This window comes from Homalodisca vitripennis, chromosome 3 (assembly GCF_021130785.1).
Source record: "Homalodisca vitripennis isolate AUS2020 chromosome 3, UT_GWSS_2.1, whole genome shotgun sequence".
Classification (NCBI taxonomy): domain Eukaryota; kingdom Metazoa; phylum Arthropoda; class Insecta; order Hemiptera; family Cicadellidae; genus Homalodisca; species Homalodisca vitripennis.
In genome coordinates this window covers 109,786,444-109,813,107 of record NC_060209.1, presented here as the reverse complement: position 1 = coordinate 109,813,107, position 26,664 = coordinate 109,786,444, and the positions used below count along the sequence as shown (strand labels likewise).

The following is a 26,664-nucleotide window of genomic DNA, read 5'->3' as shown; positions in this document are numbered from 1 at the left end:
TCTGAACCATTTTTTAATATAAAATTTGAGTGACTGTAACTAATGATGTAACTAACTGTGATATAATATCACATCATATATAGCCTAACTTATACGAATGTGGTAACATTTCAAGCAACAACCATAAGGTGTATAAAACAAAGTTAGCAATAGAATTATTTGTTGCTTGTGCATATGATCATCAAATGATTAAAGCTTAACACAGTTGATAGGACAGTCACTTACCCAGGGAAGAGATATCAGAAAGTATCCCCCTCCAAAATTTTGGAAGAACGGAATATTTTTAAAACAGTAAAAATTTAATATGCCAAAAAACTAGCTTAAACAGTTGAAGAAGTACAAAATAGCAATTAATAGTTAACAATTTTGTTACTGGAGGTAGAGCCTAATCCTAAATAACCAACCATATCAATCGGGGCCTGATCAATTAATAGGAAGTTGATTGGAAGCACATTTGTGACCTAGTAGATTGTATTAACTAGTAAAACCAATGTTATTACCGTAAGTGATAGATACTAATATAATATTTCGTTATTACCTTATTTAATTTCCAGTATTTCTCAATAGAATTAGTCCCAATATTTGTCTAAACCAAGCTATTAATATAAGGCCTATATTGCATGTTATGTTAACGTTTTATTAAATAAATAATACTAAATGAGGGAAGCCCTTTTGTCAATGCTCACTCTGGACCTCTTCTATTGGTGTCTAATCAGTTTTACTTTAACGATGAGCCGCTGAATGTCTGATAGAGCTGGAAGTCAGTGTGATTGTGTCGAAAAGAATTTATTTTCTTCATTAGAAAAGAATGAAGTTTAATTGGTTAATTCATTTTCGAAATGTTTCGTAATGCAAATGATATTTTAACATAAATTTTCCCCAATCAACATGATGGCTTAAAACAATTACTTGGTTTCAGAAACCATTGGTAAATGTGTTAAATGTTCTTTTTCATAATCTAGGTCTTTTAACAACACTAGCATGCACTGTGGCTCATTTCATTTCACTGAGGAGGTCTCAAGTGGAGTAATTATTAATATGCCACAACGAACAGTTTATGGCAAACTAAAAGAACTAATTTGTATGATTTGACATTGCAAGAGGCCCATATTGCATAGTTCTAAAGAATACAAATATTTCAAAGATACTACATGCTAACTTCATGTCCTCAAATCCTGTAATCCTATAAATAACTAATAATTATTTAACCTTTTGCTAACAGTCAGCTATCCCAGCTGTACTGTGTACGTTTAATAATGTCACTGTGTAATTTAGCCCTATCATAGCTGGTTAGATAAATAGAGTCCCTGCATTGATCCAAAGCTATTATGTGACTAGTACAAATTCATACTGTCAGTAACAGGTTTATGAGGACATAGTTGGTCAATGAATGTTGGTCACAAACCAACTGATTTTTCTCTAAGTGCGGTCGGTTTTTTTAAAGAAAATTTTATTCTATAGGTGTGAGAAAAAACATTTTAACAAATTATTTGCTGAAATTTGCCTCATAAACAACATTGAAAAGACAAATATTTCAAGGCGAAGCCATACTAATTTATACCCTGGGTATTCCAGACTTGCAGAGATTCTGCTGTGTGGTCAATTCTTATGATAAGCAAGATGTCACTCTGTGCTTCAGTACTGATTTGTGATTGTTGAGTTTTACTTTTAGCAATGACCCCTCTAATTCAATAATTCAGAGAAGTTGACCTAAGGTATTCTCCATATCATTAAATTTTAAATGAATAAAATTTAACCATTAACTTTAAAATATTATGCAGGCAGAACTTGTGAACATGAGAGCGGAACTGGTGGATACCAAGACTCGCAATCAGTGTCTGGAGGAGGAGTTGCACACAGTTTTGGTTCAGTTGCATACTGCACAGCTTAAGCAATTGCAGGGAGATGACGGACTCACCATCAAGAACAAACTGCAACAAGGCCTCATCCAACGTTCACCAACTCACAAGGCTACGCTCTCAGGTCAGTGAGATCTCTGTACTGAACATTTTGACTGCAGTGTGTACTGAGTCTCATGTCTCAGTTGCAGCAAATGTAAACGTATTCAGTCAGACTGGTGTATCATGATGTGTTTTACACAGGAATTAAGCTAGATGCATTGGTGATGTCACTTGAGAATTGGAAGTGCCGATTGGAGCTGGAAAATGAAAGTCTGCGCCATTCTCTGGTCAGTCTGCAAGCCGAGGTGTGTGGGGCTCGACTGGCAGCTCGTTACCTGGACAAAGAGCTGGCTGGCAGGTCAGTGTATAGACACAACAATTTCACAAAATTTAGTGAAACACTTTTCAATTTTATATCAGTCGAAATTCAATACTGGTGACTGACGATGGTGTAAAACTTTACTAGAACAAGTTCATTGTTTGGCTTTGTAGTAATTGTAAGTTTACAATATTCATTTGAAATACTAATTGTTTAGTGATATTTGGTTTATAGAAAAAAATAAAATTCAGCCTGATTTAGTTTAATTTAACTATAGTTTGTGTACTAATAGAAATATTTCAATAATTGTTTACTTCTAATATTTTCAAAATTACTGTCTCCATGTTTAGTTTGTGTTTATACAAGTATGTGCGTGTAGACAGGCGAACATAAAGCATAGATGTGGCAGAGAAGTAATGAGACTGTCTTCACTGCAAAGCTTGTACTTTGATCCTTTTTATATGCTCCTTTTTAAACATAAAAACAAGCTTAAAAGGGAAATTTGCTTATTAAAAGCAAGAACAAACTCTACTTGTGAGGCCTTCAACATCGAAAACTGTTATACAAATTAAATTAGTGAGGGTTCTTTATAAGTAAAGCTGTCAGCGTACAGTAAGACTGATGAGTAGTAAGTTATATTTGAGTTGCTTGACAATCAGAAATTGATTTAAGATTATTTTTTATTTCGTATTTTGACAACTAAGGCATTATTCACAGAGTCTCTAAGACAAACTATAAAACAAGTGTAATTATTTTCTATAAAAGAAAACTCACAATTGTACAATGATTTTTGATTTTCACACATGTGCTCAAACATCAACTATTGCCAAACATGCATTAGAAACAAATCACACCTTTAAAAACTTCACATTATTAAAACAAGTCCATAAACAAGAAGAACTCGCCGCTTATGAAATGTTACACATAGAAAACATGAAGATAAAATACCGTATTAAACAAGGATTTTGGAGAAATGGGTCTATATGTTTAATCAATTTAATTTACATTAAAAAATACTTATATTTTAGCTGTAATGAGCTAATTTTGAAAATTTACTCTATGTTTGTAGATCTTATTGTAATTGGCCAATGAATTTTAGTGTTAATGACCGAATTTAACATACTGAACTCTATTTTGATGGAAAATTAAAAATTGAATAGTGACTTGTTAAGGTTATTACAAGTTTAAAATGTGATGAACAATCAAATGATCTAAAAGACAAAACTAAAGAAAGTAATAAGTTATCCAGACAGTAGTCAAAACAGTTAACAAGTCTAATAATATAGGTCATTTAGAATTAAGTAGTTTTTTTTCAATTATTTAATGAAAACTTTTCCTAAAAATCATAAAAAGTATAACTAATTCTAAAATTAAAAATAAATAATAAAAAGTATACTTACTGCATACTAATTAAATTACTTTTATTTCATATTTCTGACAGTTTGGTACTTGTTAGTGTTTTCTTATAAGATAAACTTTATATAAAGATACAAGTGATTGTAGGATACAGCAGCTGCAGTTGTTGGGGCGGTCAGACATGACAGGGGATGCGAGGGACAGACTGTGGAGTCAGTTGGAAGCAGAGATACTGGTGCAGCGGCACAAGACAGTGATGAGGGCAGTCCGACAGCGGGACCACCGCAGCCCCCCGCCTCCCACCAGCACTGGCAGTGTGCGAACTGTACAGTTGCTGCGGCGGCCTGACCATGGTCTTGGAATCTCTATCACGGTCTGTCCATACTTTTATTGTGATCATAGAGCACAAGAGTCACACTTACTTACAACCAGTTGTGTTTTAATGTTTTCATTTTAAAACCTTTCTGTATTTTTTAATTATAACATTTTGATTTAACGTGGTAGGATTTCTAATGTAGAAAAGATGATAACTAATGTTATCTGGAGAGTTCTATTGGCATAAAAACTTAAACGTGACAATAGATTAGATGTAACTATTCTTATTTTATCTTTTAAACTGGTAAAATATATTGAATGTACTAGAAGTTACCCGAGGTGCCACAAGCAATTTCCTGATGAACATCATACGCATATACTTCTTAAATGACAACAAATACTCCTGTCATAAGTGATGATTACTGAAACATATTCAATTTTTCAGATCCGTTTTTAATAATTACATGTTAAGTTAAAGAACAGTATTTTGAGACCCTGAAGTTAAAGAGTAAAACATTTTTTATAAGTACCAATTTCATGATATTTGATAGAATAACTCCAATGATTTCAGTATCACGAAATATATTTTAAAATTATATATATATATATAATAAATGTGGCCAGTGTGGAGGAATAGTAGAGTATAAGTATATAATTTTTTTAGTGAAAGCGTTTAGAATATAATAGTATGATGAAGTGCAATGATAATTAGAGTGGAAATAGGCAAGTGGGTATTATTCCAGTGTATATGGTTAAGAATATGAAAGCAAAATTGTGACTGGCTCTCATTTAAACTTTTTTGTGTGTCACCTCTAGTTCAAATAAGTTTTTTTCGTTGTCACAGTTTATTTTTCTTCTTTTCCTGATGAAGAAAATATAGTTAAATTTTTCTTGTTGCCCTGATAAAGAATAAAGAGAAAAAAGGTATCTATTTATACACATATACACACACATATGTAGACTAAAGTCTACTTTGGTCAAAAAGCGTCTACGTCTAGAACTTGTAATCTACTTTGGTAAAAGGGAGAGAGTGAAAATCTTCCAGATGTGCCATCGACCAGCATAAACCAAAGTTGGTGCTAAATCTCTCCACTGTACAGCAAGTGGTTCTCAAAAATATATGCGGACACACACATACACACACGTACGGACACACACAAGACCAAGACCTTTTTGAACCTTACCGATGTTTTAATAATATTTATTATTATTGTAGTTTCCTAAAATGAAATACATGCTTACATTGTGGGCCACCTAGCTCGCTGCCTTTGTTTTTACTTTCGGTATTAGTTCTTCATAGGTATGATTATTTTAAACCTGATACAGAACACCGTATGCCCTTGCTTTTCAATCTCTGTTCGTTGTATCATCCTACTTTCTTGGTTTAGTCTAGAAATTATGTAAACTTTTATACATCTAGTCAGAATCTCTTTAGTGCAAAATGGACCCCACTGTCCCCTCAATGGTATTTTGCCACAAAAAGAATACACTTTGTGTCTGGTGTATTGTGTTTTGATGCCATTTGCTCACTGCACTTATATGTGGTATAGTTCATACACAACCAAGTTTTTAAAATTAATAAAAGTTTACTAGTCTGCCATTTCCTATTATGGAGGTCAACATAATGTTACATACAATCATGTTTTTATTATTGAACACTTATGGGTGAAAAAGTGAACACTGAAAACCTGCTTGTAAGGACAAGTAAATGAACCACTTTCCTGTGTCCACCTCCCTCTACTCTAATGTGAATGTATATCCCAGCCGCTAGTCATAGCGCGTTTAGACATTCAATGTAGAGTTCTTTTTTATATACATGAAGACACTAGGCCTATCAATAAAAAGGCCTATCAATTCACCCTGTTTGTTGGAACGATACAATGACAGCTAGTAAAGGCCTATTTTTATGGGATGGCATTGTGTTCGTTTTCCAGCGCTCCATCAATAACGATTTATTTGTAACTTGTGTGTGTGTGCGTGTGTGTATATGTGAGGGCGTGTGTGTGTGTGTGTGTGAGGTGGGGATATCGGCAAATCCTGGAATGGTTAAGAAGGAATAAAGCTAAATACGACCTTGCTTCTAGTCAGTTGTAAACTGCTTCATCATGTCTGTAAATGACTGCAGGAGTTGAACTGATGTACTGAGCCTAAACCAGAACACACAAAACAAAGAGTAAAACACCCCACACACCTGCCTTTCTGCTCTCTTTTCTGTTGTTGCGTATGTATGTCTGTGTAGCTACACATTGCTTATCTAGCTCCATATTTTTTTATGTTTTAAGCATATGAACTACTACATGAAACAGTTTCATAATATTCTTGGGGTTTTAAATCTGCTTTAAGTTTTAGGATTGTGTATTTAATTTGTTTTTTGTTGTTGTAGTACAAACACAGTTATTGTAATAAACAGATAATTGTTGAAATAAAATGAACATTATCATGAATGAACATATTCATGAGTTGTACATACACACTTGCAAAGAATGACTTCAGTATTAAATTTACTTAACTGAATTAAACTAATAGTTGTGTTTTGTAAATCTAAAACATTCATAACAATATACGAAAGTTGAATGAAATACCTATAAATTTATTTGATGATAAATAAATAGGTACTGAAAGCAAATACATAAATTTGGCCTCATTACATTTTATAAAATTGATAGATATAAATGACATGCATTTAAATTTCTCGTAAAACATTTCAAACAAATGGAATATGTATAGAGTATTTTATTAAATGAATCCATTTACTAATGTATAAAAATGTAACTGCATTTCAAACATGGGTATCCAATTTTATTTTAGTAGTATTCAATTTATAAAGTTGTTAATCAAGTAATTCTTTTAAAGATGGATAAAACATGTAATTCAGTAATTTTCTTTATATTGTCTGGGGGGTGAAAATAATCCTCTCCCCCTGTAACATGTTGATTTTTTAAATCATAAAATTTCCTCTATTGGTTGTTTACCACGTTTTGCAGGGTGGCAGAGAACATGGTGTACCGATCCTGATCTCAGAGCTAGATCCTGGAGGTGACACCACAGATCTGTATGTCGGGGATTCTGTGCTTAGTGTCAATGGCATAGATCTGACACAGGTTAGCTGTTACAACCAGATTTCAAGCATGGGAATGTAGTTTAGCAACTGTTACATGATAGCCATAACACATGTTGTTAAAATTAAATACAATTTAATTTGTTTGATGAATATTTTGAAAAATCTTGTATTGTAACGTCATATTTATAGTTTAGATTGGATATGTAAGGCATTTGTTCTCAGAATATCTATCAACCTATCTATATTTCTTTACATGCGATACAACATTTATATTTTACTTCTCTTTTATTGGCTGAGTGTTAATGAAGTCTATCACTTCAGGAACTATTTTGTCTCTCCATCCGCACGATATCTCCTGAACGAACCGATCTATAGATTAGAAATTTTGCATGGAGCTTAATTTCTACATAGGCAGTATTAAATGTAATGATGGTGCACAGGATTTTGCTGATCGTTACCACATTTTTACATTGGTCTTAAAGGTAATAATGATGGTGATGAGAAAATTGTAAAATAAATAAATTTGTTAGAACAAACTCAGTACAGTCATATGACATTTCAACATGTGACATGGTAACACAAGTAGCTGCATTGTCCGCAAGATATCTTGAGAAGGGTTTAATCTGTAGACTTTAAAATTTGGCATGAAACTTTGTTTCTAAATATACAAAATGAGTTAATATGATGGTGCATGAATCCATGTGATTTGGCTAAACATCAGTGAAACCTATCACTCAATCAATAGGCTGGTACAATTTCTCATTTGTCTGTTGGAGTGGTGGGGCGTGAAAAATGTCTTTCCTGTAATTATATGACTGCCTGTCTGTTTGCTGGACATCTCAAGAATGAAGTGACAAAATATTGCATGCAACCTCAACGAAGCTATGCCTCCTCGAGTTGTTTATGCCTGTCTGTTTGCTGGACATCTCAAGAATGAAATGACAAAATATTGCATGCAACCTCAACGAAGCTATGCCTCCTCGAGTTGTTTAAAGTTTGTTGTTGACGATGGAAAGTTTGAAGGAATTTGGACATTTGCCATCGTTTTATGTTATAAAATTTATAAAACTATGTTTTGAGGATTGAAATCTATCCTTTTTGTCAGGAGTGATGACAATTAATACATATACATGTATTTGAAACCTACAACAAGAGAAATAAACAAAAACCGAAATGTAAATAAAGAAAATAAAATAAAACAAAAGAATCATACTCTGTTTGGAGTCCAGACAGGAGAAACCCAGGCCCAAGTAGGACACTTTCGACTGTGCTAGTGTGACATGTGTTTATGCTCTTGACTGGTTCATTTTCTCCTGTCTGGACTCCAAGCAGTTTTTGGGTATGATTCCTTACTTTTCTTTCCTTTTTTTAGTTTAGTTTTTTGACACGTAAGTTTTAAGTATTTGTATATGTATTGTCTTTACACCTAATGAAGACGGTAGATTTCAATCCTCAAAACATAGTGTTGCAAATTTTGTAACATATATCAATAGCAAATGTTCAAAATCCTACATAAAAATACTGTTGTTCTTGTTCCACATGTTCTAAAAGACATTGTTATTACAAAATTTCATATATTTTCTTCGAATTTCTACAGCATTTCATGTAGATGTATACTTTTTATTATGTTATTTTATTATTCACCTTAAACCTCCTACTGGCCAATATCATATGTCCAAAACACACTGAGATACAACACTTGAGAAAACTGAAGCCTTACTTAAAACAAGCCGAGTGTTACACAGTCACAACTCACTCATCATTTTTGTCCGCTGTATGAATCTGCAAAAGTCGTTATAAAAAATAAATCTAAATTTATAAATGAAATGGAGCTAACCCTTACATTGACAAATATAAATTGTAAAAATTGAGTACTTAGCTAGTCCAGTATTGTTATGTAGCACTCAGCCCCAAGGATCTATGGTATTATACAGGAAGTGTGAATGTCATTATCATGAATCTTTGCGTGGGACTGAGTGTTGAAAATTTTGTAATGTCACCACATATGGTTTACTGGAGCACATGCCAACCAAGTAATTACTAAGAAATGGATTTCCCATATGCAAGATACAGTACAAAGTTCTTATACTCATATTTCTCCTTTTTTTAATAGATTTTAACTGTGCAGAACTATATAAAAGTTAAAAAAAATTACTGCAGCTGAAGAGTAAGGGAATGGGAAGCTTTTTCACACATATATTCTCACCAGATCTTAAAACTTCCACACTATCGATAATAAGAATGCCTTCTGCACAATCTTGATTACTATATCTCTATTCCTGACCATTGTAGCATTCTCAAGGTTGCTTTAAACCAGGGAGATCGACAGAAATCTTTATTATTGAAAAATGTAGTGATCCTCATCGTAAGTCCGAAGTTCCTTCTAGTTTATGAAACAACACTACTTATAGGTAATCAGAGATCAGATTTTTACGTTTTCTTTTAATTCTATTTGCCCTAATATCACATAGAAAATCTCAAGGCTGCATCTTTTCTCCAAAAGAGTGGTGGAGAAGCAATATCAAATACTTTTTAGATGTTATGTTCAATAGTATCAATCTGATATCATTTGCAAGATCAGCCATTGTAATAAAACAAGTTAGTAGTGGACATATAACCTGTCAAGAGGTCGTACTTGTATGGAGAGGTAAGATAGTAAATTCTCTTATAAAGAAAACTGCATACAACCTTTATTAGTATTTTTATTATGATGGTGACAAAGGACTCCTGAAAGTGAGATATATCTTTGATAGCGAATACAGAAATAATGTCAGCCTCACAAGCTTTTAGCTCTTTAGTGGCAAATTGGACAATGTCAACCAATATAAAGTAAAAAAGTAAAGTAAAGAATGTATTATAAATTTAAAACGAACACTCCAATAATGTACTTTTTTATTCCTGTGAGGCCTTTCGTGCTCAAGGAACGCATCAGACCCACATAGCTGAATAAAAGTGGTTACAATAATAATTTAAACAATTTTGTACTAAATAAAGACATGTCATTAAAAATACAAAGAGATAATATTCTATGTCAGGGACAGTATTTCTATGTATGTATAAAAAATAAAGTTGATATTTAGTTAGATCAAAATTTGATCCAACTTTTAATTAGACTAACTTTATTTTTTATATATACATAGACATACTGTCCTGTCATAGAATATTATCTATCTCCTTGTATTTTTAGTAACATATGTTTTTATTTTGTACAAAATTGTTTATATTATTATTGTAACCACTTGTATAAAAAAGTATATTATTGGAGTGTTTGTTTTAAATTTATAAATAATTCCAATTAGAACAGAGCTTCTAGAATGTAAAGAATGTATTATTTTACCAGGCGAGATTAGGGCTAAGAAGCCTTCTCTAACACTTAATCAAGGAACTTAAAGGTGACTTCTAAGCCATCGCTGATGGCTGGGTTAGGGGGCTGTTTGTAAGGACAGGGTCACTCAGCAGTCATCCATCCAAGCAACAGGCACACTGACATTGCTTGATTCAGTTATCTCGTGATAACCACAGTACCCAATGCCTCTGCATTGTAGAAGGAATGTAAATGTTTGATTCGGTTTTATTCACCATTACAGCTAAATAGGTTGTTTTCAGTTCGTCCAGTGAATGGTACTTTGACAGGTAGTGTAAATACATCAGCACCTTAAACAAATCTGTGGGCAGATGCTGTTACAGCGATCTCAGCCCTTTATCAATATGTATCCAATAAACTTAAGATTCAGCTTCTAAGGAATATTTTTCTTACTGTTATAGACAGAAATTGATTGTGTTGGTTTTGGAATAATTGGTTTTCACATTAATATTTAACATATGGTTAATGCTAGTATTGGCATAAACAAAACCTGTTTTTAAATCTTGTTTAATTTTTCAGTTTATCTAGTGTTGTATCATCAAGCTACTGGACTAGTGTTCTATTATATATTGACTAATTCACTCTGTAGACTCTTAAATAAAACATGACTTTTGAACTGACCTTTTAGGAACACTATAGGGCATTGTGAATGTGATCTGTGAAAGACTAAACATATGTTAGAAGGTCAATATGTTATTATCCACTTGTCCATGAATAGAATACCTTGCTAGGGTTATATAGGCACCAGGTGTCTGTTCTGATAATAACAGTGAAGCAAAAGTGTACGTGCAAGAGCATTGTGATTCAGTGGTACCACACAGTTCTTGCTTTTGGTTGATATATTGAGATAATATAATTTTGCTCAAAAAAAAAAAAAAAAAAAATCTGTAAACCCAATGAAAACCACCAATGACATTGTGAAATTTATGGTAAAAATTTATTGAGTGGAGGAGTAATGAGGCTGTGGTGCAATATGTTAAAATTGGGAAATGTGCACTTTAATGTTCAGGAAGAGGACTGCAATGAATAATATCTACGTTTCCAATTCACACCATGTTGAAACACTGTTAACATAATTAAAATCTTAAAATAATTTAGCATTACTAATTTGCAATTTTTTGAAGTAGTGTGAATTAGAAAACATAATTGATAATCATGGCATCAGTTGGGTGAGCCTAACGGTACAAATACATAGACTACTCAACGTGATGTGATGCGAAGCAACTTGAAACTATAAAATACATGTTAACATATGGAATAAAGTATACAGAGTGCGGAGGCAATATGAAGTGAGGTGATCTGTATTTTATTCCATGTAAACTGTATTTGATAGTGTCACATTGTATTGCTGTCTGTGTATTCGTGCCCAAAGAATTAAGAGGACTAAAATGGCTGTCTAAAACACCTTCACAAATGGATTGGTTGCAAAGTGGAGAAGAAAATTTGTAAAACCGTAATCTTGTAACCAAATAACTTACTGCGAGTTGTAAGGAATTTACTGCATAAAATTGTGACACCAAAACTGGACTGTCACAAATTTTGTGCCAGATGAATACTAAAACCGTAGCTAATGTTACAGGTGGCAGATTTTATGACAATGGGATTGAAAAGTTAATTTACTTCTATGATAAGTGGGATTTCCATTTTGTTCGGATTTTTAAACATAACGTAGAAATTCCTAGTTACACTAAAAATGGTAGAATAAATTAAAATATATCAGGCACATACACAGTATTATGTAATTAAAATACTAATTATGTACCCACTATAAACTGCATCACGCAACTGTGATAGTGCTACTGAACAAGTGAAGCAACTGAACTGAACTGACAGTGACACAACGAAATCAACAAGGTTAAAAATTGACTTGTCTGCTAGGAGATGCAGAGTGGATGATGTTCAAATCAGACATTTCCAAGGTCATTGTCCTCCCACAACACTGTACAAAATTACAGTTTGTATATTTAAAGCAGGCTTGTGGATTTTTGAGACTCAGATTGTTGGCTCTCTACTGCATATAAGTTATTTTCTGAATGTGGATATCGTATAATTGGATAAAGTTAAATTATTGAGATACCGATATAATATTGATTAATGTATATCCATATAACCTTTCCTATCAGTGTCCACTTGTCTTTACTTGTATTTTTATGATAGTAATAATGTGGTTATAGGCTAGTCACCAGGAGGCTGTGAACCTACTGAGCAATCAGTCCGGGAACGTGACACTAAGGGTGCAGTATCTGTCTAACGGAGGTGAGGATAGTGAGGAGGATAACGATCTCTCTAATCTCAGGTAACTGGTCAAGGATGTAAATTTTATATTTGGTCAGATGGCTCATTTATTTATGACCAATATTCCACTATCTATGGATTTTAATGTTTAAATTTATAGTTAGTATGCACATCCAACTAGTTCTTTTGCTTATCTGACAATATTTGGATTCTAATCAACAACACTGTAGAGACATGCAATAAAGTCCGTCTTCCAGCTAGATTATGTTTAATTATCCATTAATTGTTGGAGTTCAAAACTAGAATTGGTTTAAACATTTGAAAGAAGTGTTTTGGATGCAATTATTTGTTGGTAAACCACTCATAAGTGTTTAGTAAAATGGTTTTCAAAACAAATACTTATTTCAGATATTCTTATAATGCACTTTAATATATCACTAAATGTAGAAAGATACAGTGGTTATTTTTATAAGTCACTTTAGTTTTATAACATAGTTATTATTACTGCACTAAATGATAAACTATAAACATCATTCAAGAACTTTCACCTTTGTGAATTGTAAACATTGTATGTATAAATTATATATATATATATTTCATTTATTATTATAAATATGAGTGTTTGATTTCTGAAGCTTAATTTTGTAGATTTTGCCAGACCAGTGTCCCCAGTTGATATTAAAAGAATATCGACACTTGCCCTAACACGTGGCAAATTCAGTCTCAGCGTGTATACCCAGAGGTGGATCTTGGTGAGAGAACAGCCAGTCATTTTTGACACCCTAAATTATTTAAAGACGCAACACCAACAAAAACACAACTACCAAAAATACAATCTTTATCCTCCAATCCAAACATCACCAAACACTACAATTTAAATTAATCCCACAGCGCAGCCCGTCATACACCCTACCCTAACCACCCCACAAATCTACTCAATCATCATTATTTACTTACTCATTTTCACAATTATTATTACTAACACTAAAAGTAACAAAAAACATACAATTAAAATACAACTTATCCCTGTCAACAATACCCCACAGCAAGCCAACAGAGACACCAAACACCGCCTTGCACTCCTCCTAATCCGTTCCTGACGACTGCACCTGAATGACTCCACCGCGCTTATCCTGCAGATCTTATCATTCTGCCCTTTGCCCGACCTCTCTCTCTCTCTCTCTGTATCTCACGCATCAACCAATCACCTGCCCTCTGTTCACTGGGTTACCCCGCCAATAGAAATAATATGTGGTGAAAACCACCTCAACCTTCCCCCCCTGGTGGGGCAAGAGACAAGGATTTATAAAACAAACTTTCTATGCTCTGGACGATTTACCACTTCCATGCAGATTGAAGACTGCAGGAGAATTTTTGGGTAGTTCTCCTAGGCAGGAACTAGTAACCTCATAGGAGATGTTGAAAGTTTCCTCGTTTCACAATTTTCATCCATCGCGTCCCGGCGAGGGTCCAACCTTCAACCTTCCTTGTCATCTCCCATGGTTACCATCGAACTTATCCAGGTCAAAAGGTTTGCCACATGTTACCGCAACGCTGTAAATGTTGTGATGTGTGTGATAAGTTTACATAAGCATCAGTGAAAGTGGATCAGCATCAGTAGCTCAATGGGAAGTATTCAATGTTTTATGTCAGTGAGATTGTTCTGCTTTATATCATAATAAAGTAATAAAAATAAAATAAAAAATATGTTTGTTCATTGTGCAGGTATAGATTTTTTGAAGATCCTCCAGAGGGAACATTCTATAGACTGAATGGTTTTGCCGAGAACAATAAGAGAGGAGGAGGGATGTTGGTAACCCCCACTGCTCCTCGAACACCTGACTCTTCTGTCCGGTGAGATTTTCTTTCATATACAGATTTAACATGAAAACAGTTTAAGTATACCAGTAAATTACATCCTTAGAAGCTTTAAATTTTCCTTAAATGTTCAATGAAAACCTATCAATTGTGACAATGAGGTGTTGGTCTTCGCAAGAATAGGTTATTACTGAGCTTATATTATTTACTAACTACCTTTAACTTTTTGACAGTTTGAAAAATAAATGTCATGATTCCTTTATTATAATTGGTTTTGTTATTTAGTCTACATTATATGCGTGTACATGTGACAGGGGAGAGTCTGAGTGCAGTTATCCGAGCAGCCCAACAGGAGGTCATCCTACCACTACGGATAGCAAGCAGTTTTCCTCCCCCCTCACTCCCCCTACTACCACCGAGTCTACCAATGCCACTCCCAGTCAAACAGAGAGTCCCCGGAATTTTGGTGTCACCACACTGCAAAAGATCTTCCGTTCGCTCACTCCAAGCGGTGTCTGGCTGGAAGGTATAGAGGACAAAATCATCAATGTTAATGAGAAAACAGACAATGGCAGTGTGGATGTTGACTCTAAAGTTATTAGTGATTTAAAAGTCCACCCAGTAGAAGCGATACCTCCGGAGTCTCCCAAATTGACGGATTCTCCAAGAATTCACATGAGCACCAAGGGTCGGGAGACCAGTCAGTTGTTCCATCCTGAGACGGAGGCCATGACGCTTATTGATGGCTTGGGCGATGCTAGCTTTGGCACACCAGTTTAGATATAATATCATATATAAATAATTTACACTGAATCTGATACAATAAGTAGAACTATAGTTCTCTCTCTGCCTATTTATCACATAATAAATGTAAGGCACTTACGTTATAACAATGCTAACTGTTCAAGTAAACTATAATTTGTTACCAATTAATCTAAACGCACGAAAATGTGATATCATATTGTGATAATTTACTTTATCTAACCAACTATAGCTAGTTTATAGTCAGTTTGATATAGTTAAAAAAAGGTAAAGTAGTAAAAGCTGACCATAATTCTGATTATCTGTAAATAATCAAGGGTATCCATTATACCAGGTTGTATTGAAGTATGACTTTCAATAATTAACTATTATTAAAATTTGTTCATTTTCACTTTTTTATCATCCATTACAATAATTAGTTTAAGATGTATTTAGAACGATTCACAGCTTGAAGGTGGTAATTTTTATAATCATAGCAGACAGAAAGAGAACTATACTATGTATATGTTATGTACATAATGCAGTAGAAGGTATTACAACTCTGCTATGATATAAATAAAACTGTACAAATCAGAACTGTAAAAGTTAAACATTCTTAATGCTTTAATATTATAAAACAACATTTCTTTGTTGTATTTTGCATTATAGACTACAATAAATAGAGGAAATGGGCAAGAACCATTAAATTCAGACAATTACATAAGATATCTAACAATTTTTATTAAAGTAGAAACAGTTGCATTTAATTAAAATAGACAAAGGAAAATAGTAAGATGCATTTATTTATTTTTGTTCCTACTTGACATTTGAATTCTTTTTACAGTTGATTCTGCTACAACTAAAACCTTTTTTGTGGATTTTATTAAAAAAGTGATGTTAGTATGCATATCTAAATTTTGTACAAAGTACTGTTATTAAGGTTTGAACCACCATTCATTCATTCATTTAAGTTTTGTTACTTTGGTGAAAAATCATTTAGGCCCATCCCTTAACAGTAAACTGGTCTTTCTGGCTGAGTCAAGGGCATGTGTGATTCTTACTCCATGAAAACAATCCCTGTCATGTCTCCCTCTCTTGGTTACCATCTTTGACTCATGAGTGATGAATGTGGTCTTAAAATGAACATTGGATATAATATTAAGAGTTACGGATTAAATTACTGTAAATAAATACCGCAGTGCAGTGTTTCTGAGCCTTTTAATGTATTTTATTTATTTGAAAGTAGTAGTTGGTAACAATATACTTTTTAACAACCAAATCAGTATACACACAGTGGAACATAGATAACTTGAACTACTACAGATCAGTACAAAAATTCAAATTACATTAAAAAAACCTATTTTAACCCCATAATATTTTGTTGACCAAAGCCTTAATGTTAGAAATATAGTATTTTTTATGTTGTATATTCCACGTACTGTATCAGGAATAAAATATTGTAGCAGATAACATAATGTAAAGTATTATGCAATAAGAGAATAAGTAAGCGCAGGTTGTATGCATAAGTCTTGAAAGTGATAGTTAAACAAAGGTATGGCGAGAAGGGGCTATGTATTGAAGTGATGGGTGGAACAATTGACCTTGACAATGATGAAGCTAAGTACAGATTGATTCATTCAAATTGCTACTTGTACATTCCTGAAAATCAAACAGGTGCGGCAAGTGGCATTGAGGGGGAGGGACTATCTTGCAAATATTATATGACACCCTATTCATTCAGCGTGGCAACACCTTGTGCAAGCACATACATAGATGCAGAATAAGATTTTATATTTTTATTATGCCCTATCTATCTACTTTTAGAAATTTTGGCTGAGGAAGATTGTATACAGAACATAAACATATTTGAATTACCCAAAAACAAAATTCAAATTAACTACTCTACATTAACATTATACATGGCCTAATACAAATGTCAAAGTTCTAAAGAAAAGTCAATCTATCCACGAATTTTGAATTAAAATCGTTCAATCATACAGATTCCACTGCATACATTAAAACAATAATTCTGCATTATATAAAGCAATAGCACCTATTGTACAGTAGTACCAATCTCACACATATTTAACACATTAGCTATCAATCTATAGTGTTCCTAGATTAGATGAGTATATTTTAGTTTTTGTTCGTTTACAATGAATACACAGAATAGTATACTTAAATTACTAGTCTCGAAAGTGACCTATCCGGGGATGAGAATGAAGAACCGCAATAGACAAGTATTGAACGATACTTTCCATCACAATGGAAAAAAAGTTCATGAGATCTCTTAAAAGATTATCTCATACTCCATAATATATATTTATTCTTCCATAAGAACATGTAACACTGTTTTATAATTCATTTTGGTGTTGAAACCAGCTGTTTGTCAAAACAAATAACAGAACCACACTCGTTTATTCAGGAAAAGATATGTTTACATAGGAAAAGAGATATTTTTCATAGGGAAAAAACTGTTTAGATAGGGAAATTAATGTTTGGGAAGAGAAAATCAGCTAACTTAGCTACAAGGGAACCAGTGACTTTCACAGATCTCATTTGTAGTAGAAAGTTGCCCATTACCATACAGATTGATGAAAATTTATTATATTGTGGAAAATCTTGGAACAAGGCAAAGATATGATTCTGTTATCGTATATATCATATGCAAAATAATCAAATTAATTTTTATTTATACAAATTCCCTCATGGTCTCCATTAAGAAATTAACCCGCTCAAGACTTAATCGGAATGGTCGTGGCTCGAGTTCCTAATGGACATTATATATACAAGTATATGTTAAGTCTAACAGTTTATAATTATATTTAATGTTATAAGCGGAGCCTCAGATACGTGGCACACAGCTGACTAGCATGCCCTCTTAAAAAGGCCAGTTTCTTGTTTGTGTTTCAGTTTACTGTCAAGATTGTTGTGCTAAAGTAAATTACAGAAAACAAACAACTACACCAATTTACACCTAACTGTTGTGTTAATTAATTGTAATTTAAAGTTGTAAATTTAGTAGTAAACATTTCACATGTCTTAATTGTATCATTTTTAGTCCGTTATTTAAAAAAATTTCAATGTTCTAATTATAAAATGCAAGTACTCAAATTCGAAGTTTTTAAAAAGAAGTTGTTTCAGTTCCGTGACATTTTTGCAAGAATTATTGTAATGATTGTTCTGAGCACTAGAAAGGAGATCTAAGTGAAAACTAATTTAAGATTTTGTCTTAGAATATGGTAGCTCCAAAAGCAAACATAGTTAACCTAGACCTAAGGAGAGTTAAAAAATGTGTCTTGGTGTTCAGGAAAGAGGCTCAAATGGTTATAACAGATTTTTTTGACTATACATTGTGTGATCTTTTAAGTTCTTAAGACATTTCAGAACTCGAACTTAAACATGACACCCTTTATTTCACAGAACAGGTAAAACACATACAGAACAGATAACAAAACATAAGGTATGTTATGTTTAAGATTTAGAATGTAATATGATTAAACAGTGTGTCAGATATTGTGCTTGGTGCTCAGCATCTTCAGAACAGGAAATCTTCTGATCTTTTAAATTTGAAATCTGATATGTTGTAGTTAGTAAGGTCCAAAAACGAGAGGCAAGGTGTTAATGACAAACCAATGCTTCAAAAGGTAGGGGATGTAAAATTTTCAGGTCATAAAGTCTAAACCCAATGGTCTGACAATCTTATCTCAAAATAACAAATTGAAAATCTGAGTACCCACGTATGTGAGAGAAGAAAGTTGGTTTAATAAGGGTTTGTTTAATAACAAAAACATATAAATTCAAAGCAAATAATTGCAAAATATGAACTGTGGTTTAGTGCTAGATTCCAGCTTTGATTTTTGGGAATGTGAGAAGTTTATGCACACATTTCCATACAAGGGTTTAGTTAGTACATTTTAAGTGCTACTGACATTATTGTCTCGCATAAAAATATAAAATGTAATGCATTTTTATGAAATTCAATAGAAACAAACAAAATAAATCATTATCTTAACTTAAAGACATATTGGAAAAGATTAATAACTGAATAAGTATTAAATAAAACCTAATTGTAATATGACAGTGTAATTGACTAAGTGCATGAGAATTTCATACTAAAATCGTAAAATCTTTTGCTTACACATTTCTAGTTATTTCATGATATATTTATTTTATGCACGCTAGTCTTGGATATTGTTTTTGCGTTTTAACATATAGTATGAGAGGGTTCTTTAATTAAAAATAAGATGTTGCTGGATGAGGATGTAATGAAATATGTATTTTGTTTTGTTTTAATTTTGTGTTGTATTAAATGTTTATTTTAGAAGTTTAATTGTTATTAGAGATGTGCTAGTACTTAATATTTAGACTTCAGTACTCTATATACTTGACATTATTAGTTCAGTACTGTATATTACATTCTCAATCATTACATTGTAATTAAAAAATGTATAAAATTTGATTGTGGGAGAATATCACTAGAGTACATGGTATTGGTCAATAATATGTGGCATGGTATATTTTGGTGTTAATGAACAATTCAAATAAGAAATTTGGTATATAATGGAACAAAATATCACAGCAATAATGCTAAAACAAACAATGCATTCTACAAACATGATGATTGTCATTTTGACCAAAAACATCTACATTTTTACTAAAGCAAAAGAACATATTATATTCAAATTGACAACCATAATTAAAAAAAAAAACACACACTATTCAATGTGTACTACAATCACAGCACACATGTAACTTTGCAACTTAACAACAATCTGTTCAAGCAATAACAGTTTGTACTACAATTACAGCATATACGAGGGCTGTCTTTTTGAACCTCCAGATAAGTAGCAGATCCACGGTGTGTGCAGTAATTGATCGCACAGCTTCCCCATTACAACTTTTGTCTCTGCTGAGTTCAAGTAGGCAGTTTGTGCTGAGCTGCAGCTGCCTCTATTGATTCTCCACCAAATTTAATTGAGGACTGTTATTCGTTTTCTGCAAGCAGAAAAACATGAGTGCAGAATGTTAAATTCATGGAATGTCAAAGCAGAAACCACACAGTGAATTTTGGTGGGTATTAGTATCTTTGGCACTGAGCGAGCACAAATCTTCAAGAGAAGATCTTGACTCTCCTAGGAATTCCAAAGACTTATTGTGAATCTACAGTTATTTCTAAGCAGTTTATCAACTCATTCTACAAGGTCGTCTGTAGCGACAGACTTGCGTCCTTGACCTCCTTCATCATGCACGTCAGATTGCCCATCTTTAAACTTTCAACCCCATTCACGTACAGCAACATTACTCGTAGTGTTTTTCTGAAACATGTGAGATTCTCTGATGGATCCTCTCTGAGATGCTGCACTATTCCCTTCTGGTTACAGGAAATGAATAACACTCCCCAATTGACATTTGGCAGTAGAATCAATAGAGGCTGCTATGTATATTTGAGTGCAGCTCAATACAAATTGGCTTCTTGAACTCAGTGAAAAAAGGTGTAGTGGGAAATTTACGCGATCGACTGCTGTGCACACCGCGGATCTGTCACATATCTTGTCTTCACAGCATAAGATTGGAAGTTGAAAAAAAAAAAAACAATAAAAGAACTCATTGTGAACAACAGTTGCAGCATATTTATGCTAGTTTCAAGCTGTAGCTCAGATGTTACTTGATATGGACTAGCATGCCATGAATAAGCATGTTGAAAAGACACAACTTAAAATGGTCATTTCAATTAAAGGCATAAATAGAAGCATATGGCCGCTAAAACAATTCTCTATGAGAGATGAGTAGTAAGTAGTTTTTGGCAATTATCAACTGTAACTGAGAAATGTACTAATTTTTCCAGCTTTTTTTATGAATCATGGGAACTGATGTACAGTAATACTTATTCACTCATTCACCAAATATTTCTGCCATTACTTAAAACTTAATGGTTTATAACCGAATAAACTAGTAGCTCCTCTAGTGGAGGATGTAAGAATGAAGAGTCCTTTGAAAATGTCTTGGATTTGCCATGTACAGAGGACTGGACCTTAAGTTTTAAGTGCAAAGTTATCCAACTCATCCTTTAAATTAAAAAAGTTTACCGAGGATGATTTTGAAAATTTTCCTTACAGTCAATATAATAAGTGTTTAATAATTCACAATTTGATTCTAACTATTTCGTGTAGGGTGAGCAATAATGTTATTATAATATATTACTTGTCTAAATATTAAAAATTTTCAACTTTAGTTGACTTGACCTCAAAATCTGTGCTAGCATGTCTCTAATTATTACTTTATTTGTGAAATATATAAATTTATATAATTTCTGTTTTAAGTACTTATATTTATTAATGAGTCTTTGTTGATTTTTAAATTTATAAACTTTGATATTTATCTTAGTTCATAAATACAGTTTATACTGCAGTTGTACTGCTTTGTTGTTTGGGTTAAATACAAGTATGGAATAGTAATTGTATACTGGCTTTGAGTATTTAAGAATAGAGAAGTATACTCAACAGTTAAGTTTGAATCTGCCACACAAAGATTTGTATATTACCTGCCAGGAATTCACTTTATATGAATTACATGTTTGGAAATTGTAAATTTAATATACAGGGTATTTATTATACTGTTTTAAACTAATAATAATAAATTGATTTATTATGGTGTAACTTGAAATTGAATAATAAATGTACCATCTGATGCTAGTCAAATTCCAAAACTCATTTCCTCACAATTATCACATAGCATTACATAATAAACTACCTTAGTACCCTGGTCATTGATAACTGCTTGTAACATTCAGCTTTTAAAGTCAATTGCCTTAATCGATATGATGTGGCTTTATATTTTATAGAATATTCCATTGAATTTTCTCAATTTTGTATGAAATGTGTATATCATGAATTATGTGACTAATGACTGAACATATCAGTATATCTGTTTTATCAGTCTTATAAATTGTACCAACATGTGACACAGAATTGCCATAAAATGCATAAAGATGTGGCTAAAAATTAGAATTTTAAAATATCTACTATACATTTTTTCATAAAAGAGAGTTGAGAATCTAACAAAGATTTTAGCTTCTATGATTGTTATAAAATCACTCCTATAGGAATGCAGCAGTAGTTAGTAAACTACTAGAATATTAATTTTACGATTTAATTGGATTTATTTTTACATATGTACAATTTGTGTATAAAAGTCATGTAAATAAGTGAAACCCTTAAACTAATCTTGTACAGATTTGAAAAGGAACAAAAAGTCTCAACAAATCTTTAAAGTACTTTTAGATTTTCGGAAAGAGCACTGGAAATTACTATTATTCATCGAGTCATCGAATCCTGCTGTTTCAAAAACATTAGATGGCTGATTAGATTTCATCATCATATTTACATACAGGACAGTATGCTTGATAGTTTATGCTATTATTACAACACTTTATTTTGGTTATTATTTCAATTACTGGATATAAGAAAGAAATACTGACTTATCTCTGCTGTTTATCACTTGATTTATTAATTTGTACAAAGTATCAACAATCTGTTTTAAGTAAAAATTAGTTTTACCTTGAAAGTACGTCAAAATCTTCTTAAATAAGTAATATGATTGTGATATATTTATAATACCTTCTAAGGTTTAATAAACTTTGCCCTATCAAAGAAAACATACCAGGGGGTACCCAAAAGAAATCACAATCATACAAGGGGGCACCTAAAAGAAATCTTGAATTATTGTTTTAAAAATACCATTTTTTTATTGAAAATACTCTTTATTAGATTACACTCGATACATTTGTCCAATGGTCAGGAAAAAAGGCTTGTTAGGAGTAGTAACATGCAATTTTGTTTACCAAAAACTAAGAGTAACAGAAGGCTTTGTATGAAGGTGCATTGCACAAATTTTGTAGAAACCCTTTTCATCCCTAAATTGTAAAATTCACTGAACCAAGCTCCTAGTTATCCAATTGTATCTGACAATTATTCTGTAGTCTGTTAGCACAAGTTCTTGAATTTTTCTATAATTTTTGTCTGTTTGGGCAGTTGATCATCCAAAGGTAGGTTTGTCATTAATCAACATGTTAACAATTTTAAAACAAGGTATTCCTATACTATCATCTTTGTAAGCCACTTTCACATCACAAAAGTTTTAACAGCACTTTACTAAGCACGAAGCAATTTTTTCAAGCGTATTGTTTGCTTTAACTTGTCAATGTAAAAATAACAAATAACACAACAGCACTAGCTAAAGCAATCTTTACAAACAAAACAAGCCAAGATATTACACAGATGGTACCGAACTGCCATAATAAGCTCCACTATGCATACCGAGTGCGAGAATTACAAGTGAAGCCCAGCCCTGGGAGTGTTGTTCCAGTTTATTTGGGTTCCCCCTTGTAAGTTGTGACTTCCTTTCTATTCTAAGAAAATTGCTTAATATATTTGGTAATTCTAAAATGTAAAACTAAGACAATACTGTGTGTTATGTGAATGACCAATTCCAAAGTTATATAGTCAAATATGATTAACACATCCACCACTACACAACTCGTATGGCTTGTAAGTTTACCACTGTGATTATTTGTATATGTACTGTGCTGTATAAATATAATATTGCTGTAACTGAGTATTTAATTTTATTCCTATTGCATTATTGTTCTCTGATAACAAATATTGTACAAAGAATTGAACTAAAAGACTATTACAATGTTATTAAGTCTCCAGTTACAAGAAAATTATTCAACTGTAATGCATACCACATTAATATAACACAGATCAGATGATTTTCATAATTTTTACATATAGATAAGTGGAATTTCGAACATATCCCAATAATTGTAAATGTAACTGTAAAATGTAATAATTGTAACAGGTTTTTAGTTACTTCATAAGTAATAGCTTCTAGACGTTTGGTCCAATAGTTTTACTTAATTTCTTCAAGTTCACGATCTTTTTAATAATTTTGGCTGTTTCCATCCCATTCAAAAACATGAATCCAACTTCTTGTAATTTGGACTGGTCAACAAGCCCACCTTTGATTGATTGGTGAAGTCATAGCTTACTACTTTACCAGTCTAAGAAGCGATACTGACATAATTGTAGTTTGTGGTGATTCCACCTTCATACCTCGTGTCTTTGGTTTGACAAGGTTCTAACTAATTTTTTTGTCAAAACTGAGTTATTAATTACATAATACACGTCTCTTTGAATTATTTACAGTAAACAGACTTACTTTTAAATGTTAAGAAAAAGTTTATATACTAATTTGACAAAATTGTATCTGCAGAATAAAATCAAATATAATTAATTTTACAATATTATAACTAAAGTAATGATATCTGCTGAGTGATTTAGCCAGCTTATTAAATGGGCTTCAGCGGCATTGTTACAGTGTTGTAGCCTGTACCTGTTATTTTGTTAATGTGTTTAGTTGGAGATTTAGATGTAAAAATATATGTTATTGAATTTAAATAATTCTGACTAGTCACGTACATGTATATCTGAGTGATTTTTCATCCGATTTTTAATTGGACGATTCGTACTAAATAAGTTTATACATATTGTAAGACTCAGATGTAAAATGATTGAAATTGCAACTTTTAATACATAATCTCCTGAAAATTTATATTTATTACTAATGTAACATAAGAAGAGAAAAGATCCAAGTTTAAAACTTTTTTGTCTCAGTTTACAACTGTTTATATTTAGTGAACAAACTGTGTACACTGTGTATAAAACAAAATACGTTCTTATGAACACTTCAAGCGCAGATCTCAGGAGACTAAGTCTATGTAGCAGTAGAAATGTTGTGTTAAAGATATACAGTAGTGTGACTTGAACTGCAGTTTGCTATTTCAGGCTTATTTTAATGTATTGTGTTAAAATAACATAAATGCTCTGAAAACATTTTAAACTAGTGTATTAACACTGAGTGACACGGGAGGTGAAGATTTCCTTGTACAGTGTCAGAATATGTATTTATTTTAGAGTGCACTCTACTATATTTCTTCTACTCTCTGTGTACCACTGTTACAGTTTCAGGTCATCTTGAATATTTTGTCATCTAATACAAGTTTTATTGTCATTAAGTGGGGCTTACCCCGCCCGTGCGTTTTGTAGTGTTAACGTTTTTCATTGTAGATTTTTGTCATGGCTTTCTGTTTTAAATTAACATGAAATTGGAAAGAGAAGAAACCTATATTAGAAATTTAATTATAGAATTACAAAACTAAAGTACAGGAGAGGATTATTATGTTGGAAATATTTCTTAAATATTTAAGATGTGAGGGAATACCCACCTGCGCGTATTGCTGTGGTAATAATTATAATGAGAATGAAGTCAAAGTCTCTTTATTTACAATTTTCACAGAGAAATGTATTGGAATAAAAAATACAGTACATAGTTAAAGTTACAAATTTACAAAATATAAGTTAAATTGAGCAGTCTTGATGGTCATGTATACTATGTAGATATTCTTTCAGCGTGTAGATTAGCTTGGTCAGTAGCCATTTCAGGTTCTTCCCCTTCTGTCATTATCTCAGTTGGCAGCAGGTTGTAAAGCTTGTGTCCCATGCATGATGCCTTCCTTCCATACAGTGTTAGATGTTATGCAGGCAGGATGTAGTTGTCAACATGTTGTAACCGAGAGCATCCTGCAGAGAAGCCTTCCGGGAACTCAAAATTATGACAGTAATCAACCTCTATATCCTAGAAGTAGTCTCCTACGCTCACATCAAAATGCCATCAACAGTGAGAAGCGGAGTACAAATTCACCAGTACAATACAAGACATGCTACTAACTACTGCCTTTCAGTACACACCCACGCCTCAGCGGAAAAGAAACCAAGCTACATCGGTGCGAAGATCTGGAATTCACTACCAGAAGCCCTCAAGAGGATAGACCGACAGCGGTTTAGAAAAGATCTGCGAGCCTGGCTGCAAGACAACCCATTCTACTCCGTCACTGAGTTCTTTGAATGGAGACCACAGAACAACCCTTAGTGTACAACTTTTTGATTCTTGTTGTCTATGTATACGAAATGTATTATTATGTAAATCGACATAACTACTGATCTTAAAGATCATGTAAATAAAGAGTTTTGACTTTGTACTACTTTACATCTGTTCTATGAGGGAATTCAGTTCTATTTGCAAACATAATCACTTCCTGGATTTAGAGGGCCACAACTGTCAAGATGTAAAGATCCTTGAAGTTTTTACGACAGCTGTCCTTGGGCCTATAAGAGTTCTTTGTTTAAAGTTTGCTATTGACAATGCAAGCGTTGAAAGAATAACAGGATTTTGGACATTAACCACCATTATAGCTAATAAAAGGTATAACAATTTTTCGAGGATTGGGAACTATCCTCTTCGTCAGGTGCAGGAGGTATTAATAGGACAGGATGTGGATGGTAAGAAAAATACCTTTACCTAGGTACGCTATTAATACATACAAAAATAACGAACAAAAAGAAGTAAAGAAGGGAAAGAAAAGGGTTCAATCATACCCAAAAGCTGCTTGGAGTCCAGTCCAAGTGTAGTCACTGCACAGGATGCAAGTACC

General features: G+C 32.7%; 1 protein-coding gene across 2 annotated transcripts in view; it reads left to right on the top strand.

Annotated features, from left to right (window-relative positions):
• Window positions 1-23,722, top strand: part of LOC124357286 (Golgi-associated PDZ and coiled-coil motif-containing protein-like) — an 81,313-nt gene extending 57,591 nt beyond the window's left edge. The window contains exons 3-9 of one of the 2 annotated variants that reach the window (XM_046808934.1): window positions 1,782-1,983; window positions 2,103-2,259; window positions 3,724-3,949; window positions 6,876-6,992; window positions 12,491-12,612; window positions 14,277-14,405; window positions 14,684-23,722. In XM_046808934.1, the coding sequence (XP_046664890.1) occupies window positions 1,782-1,983; window positions 2,103-2,259; window positions 3,724-3,949; window positions 6,876-6,992; window positions 12,491-12,612; window positions 14,277-14,405; window positions 14,684-15,149 (1,419 nt within the window). In that variant the 3' untranslated portion in view covers window positions 15,150-23,722. The remainder of the gene's footprint in view (window positions 1-1,781; window positions 1,984-2,102; window positions 2,260-3,723; window positions 3,950-6,875; window positions 6,993-12,490; window positions 12,613-14,276; window positions 14,406-14,683) is intronic. The other variant, XM_046808935.1, reaches the window with a different exon arrangement.
• The last annotated feature ends 2,942 nt before the right edge of the window (window positions 23,723-26,664 follow it).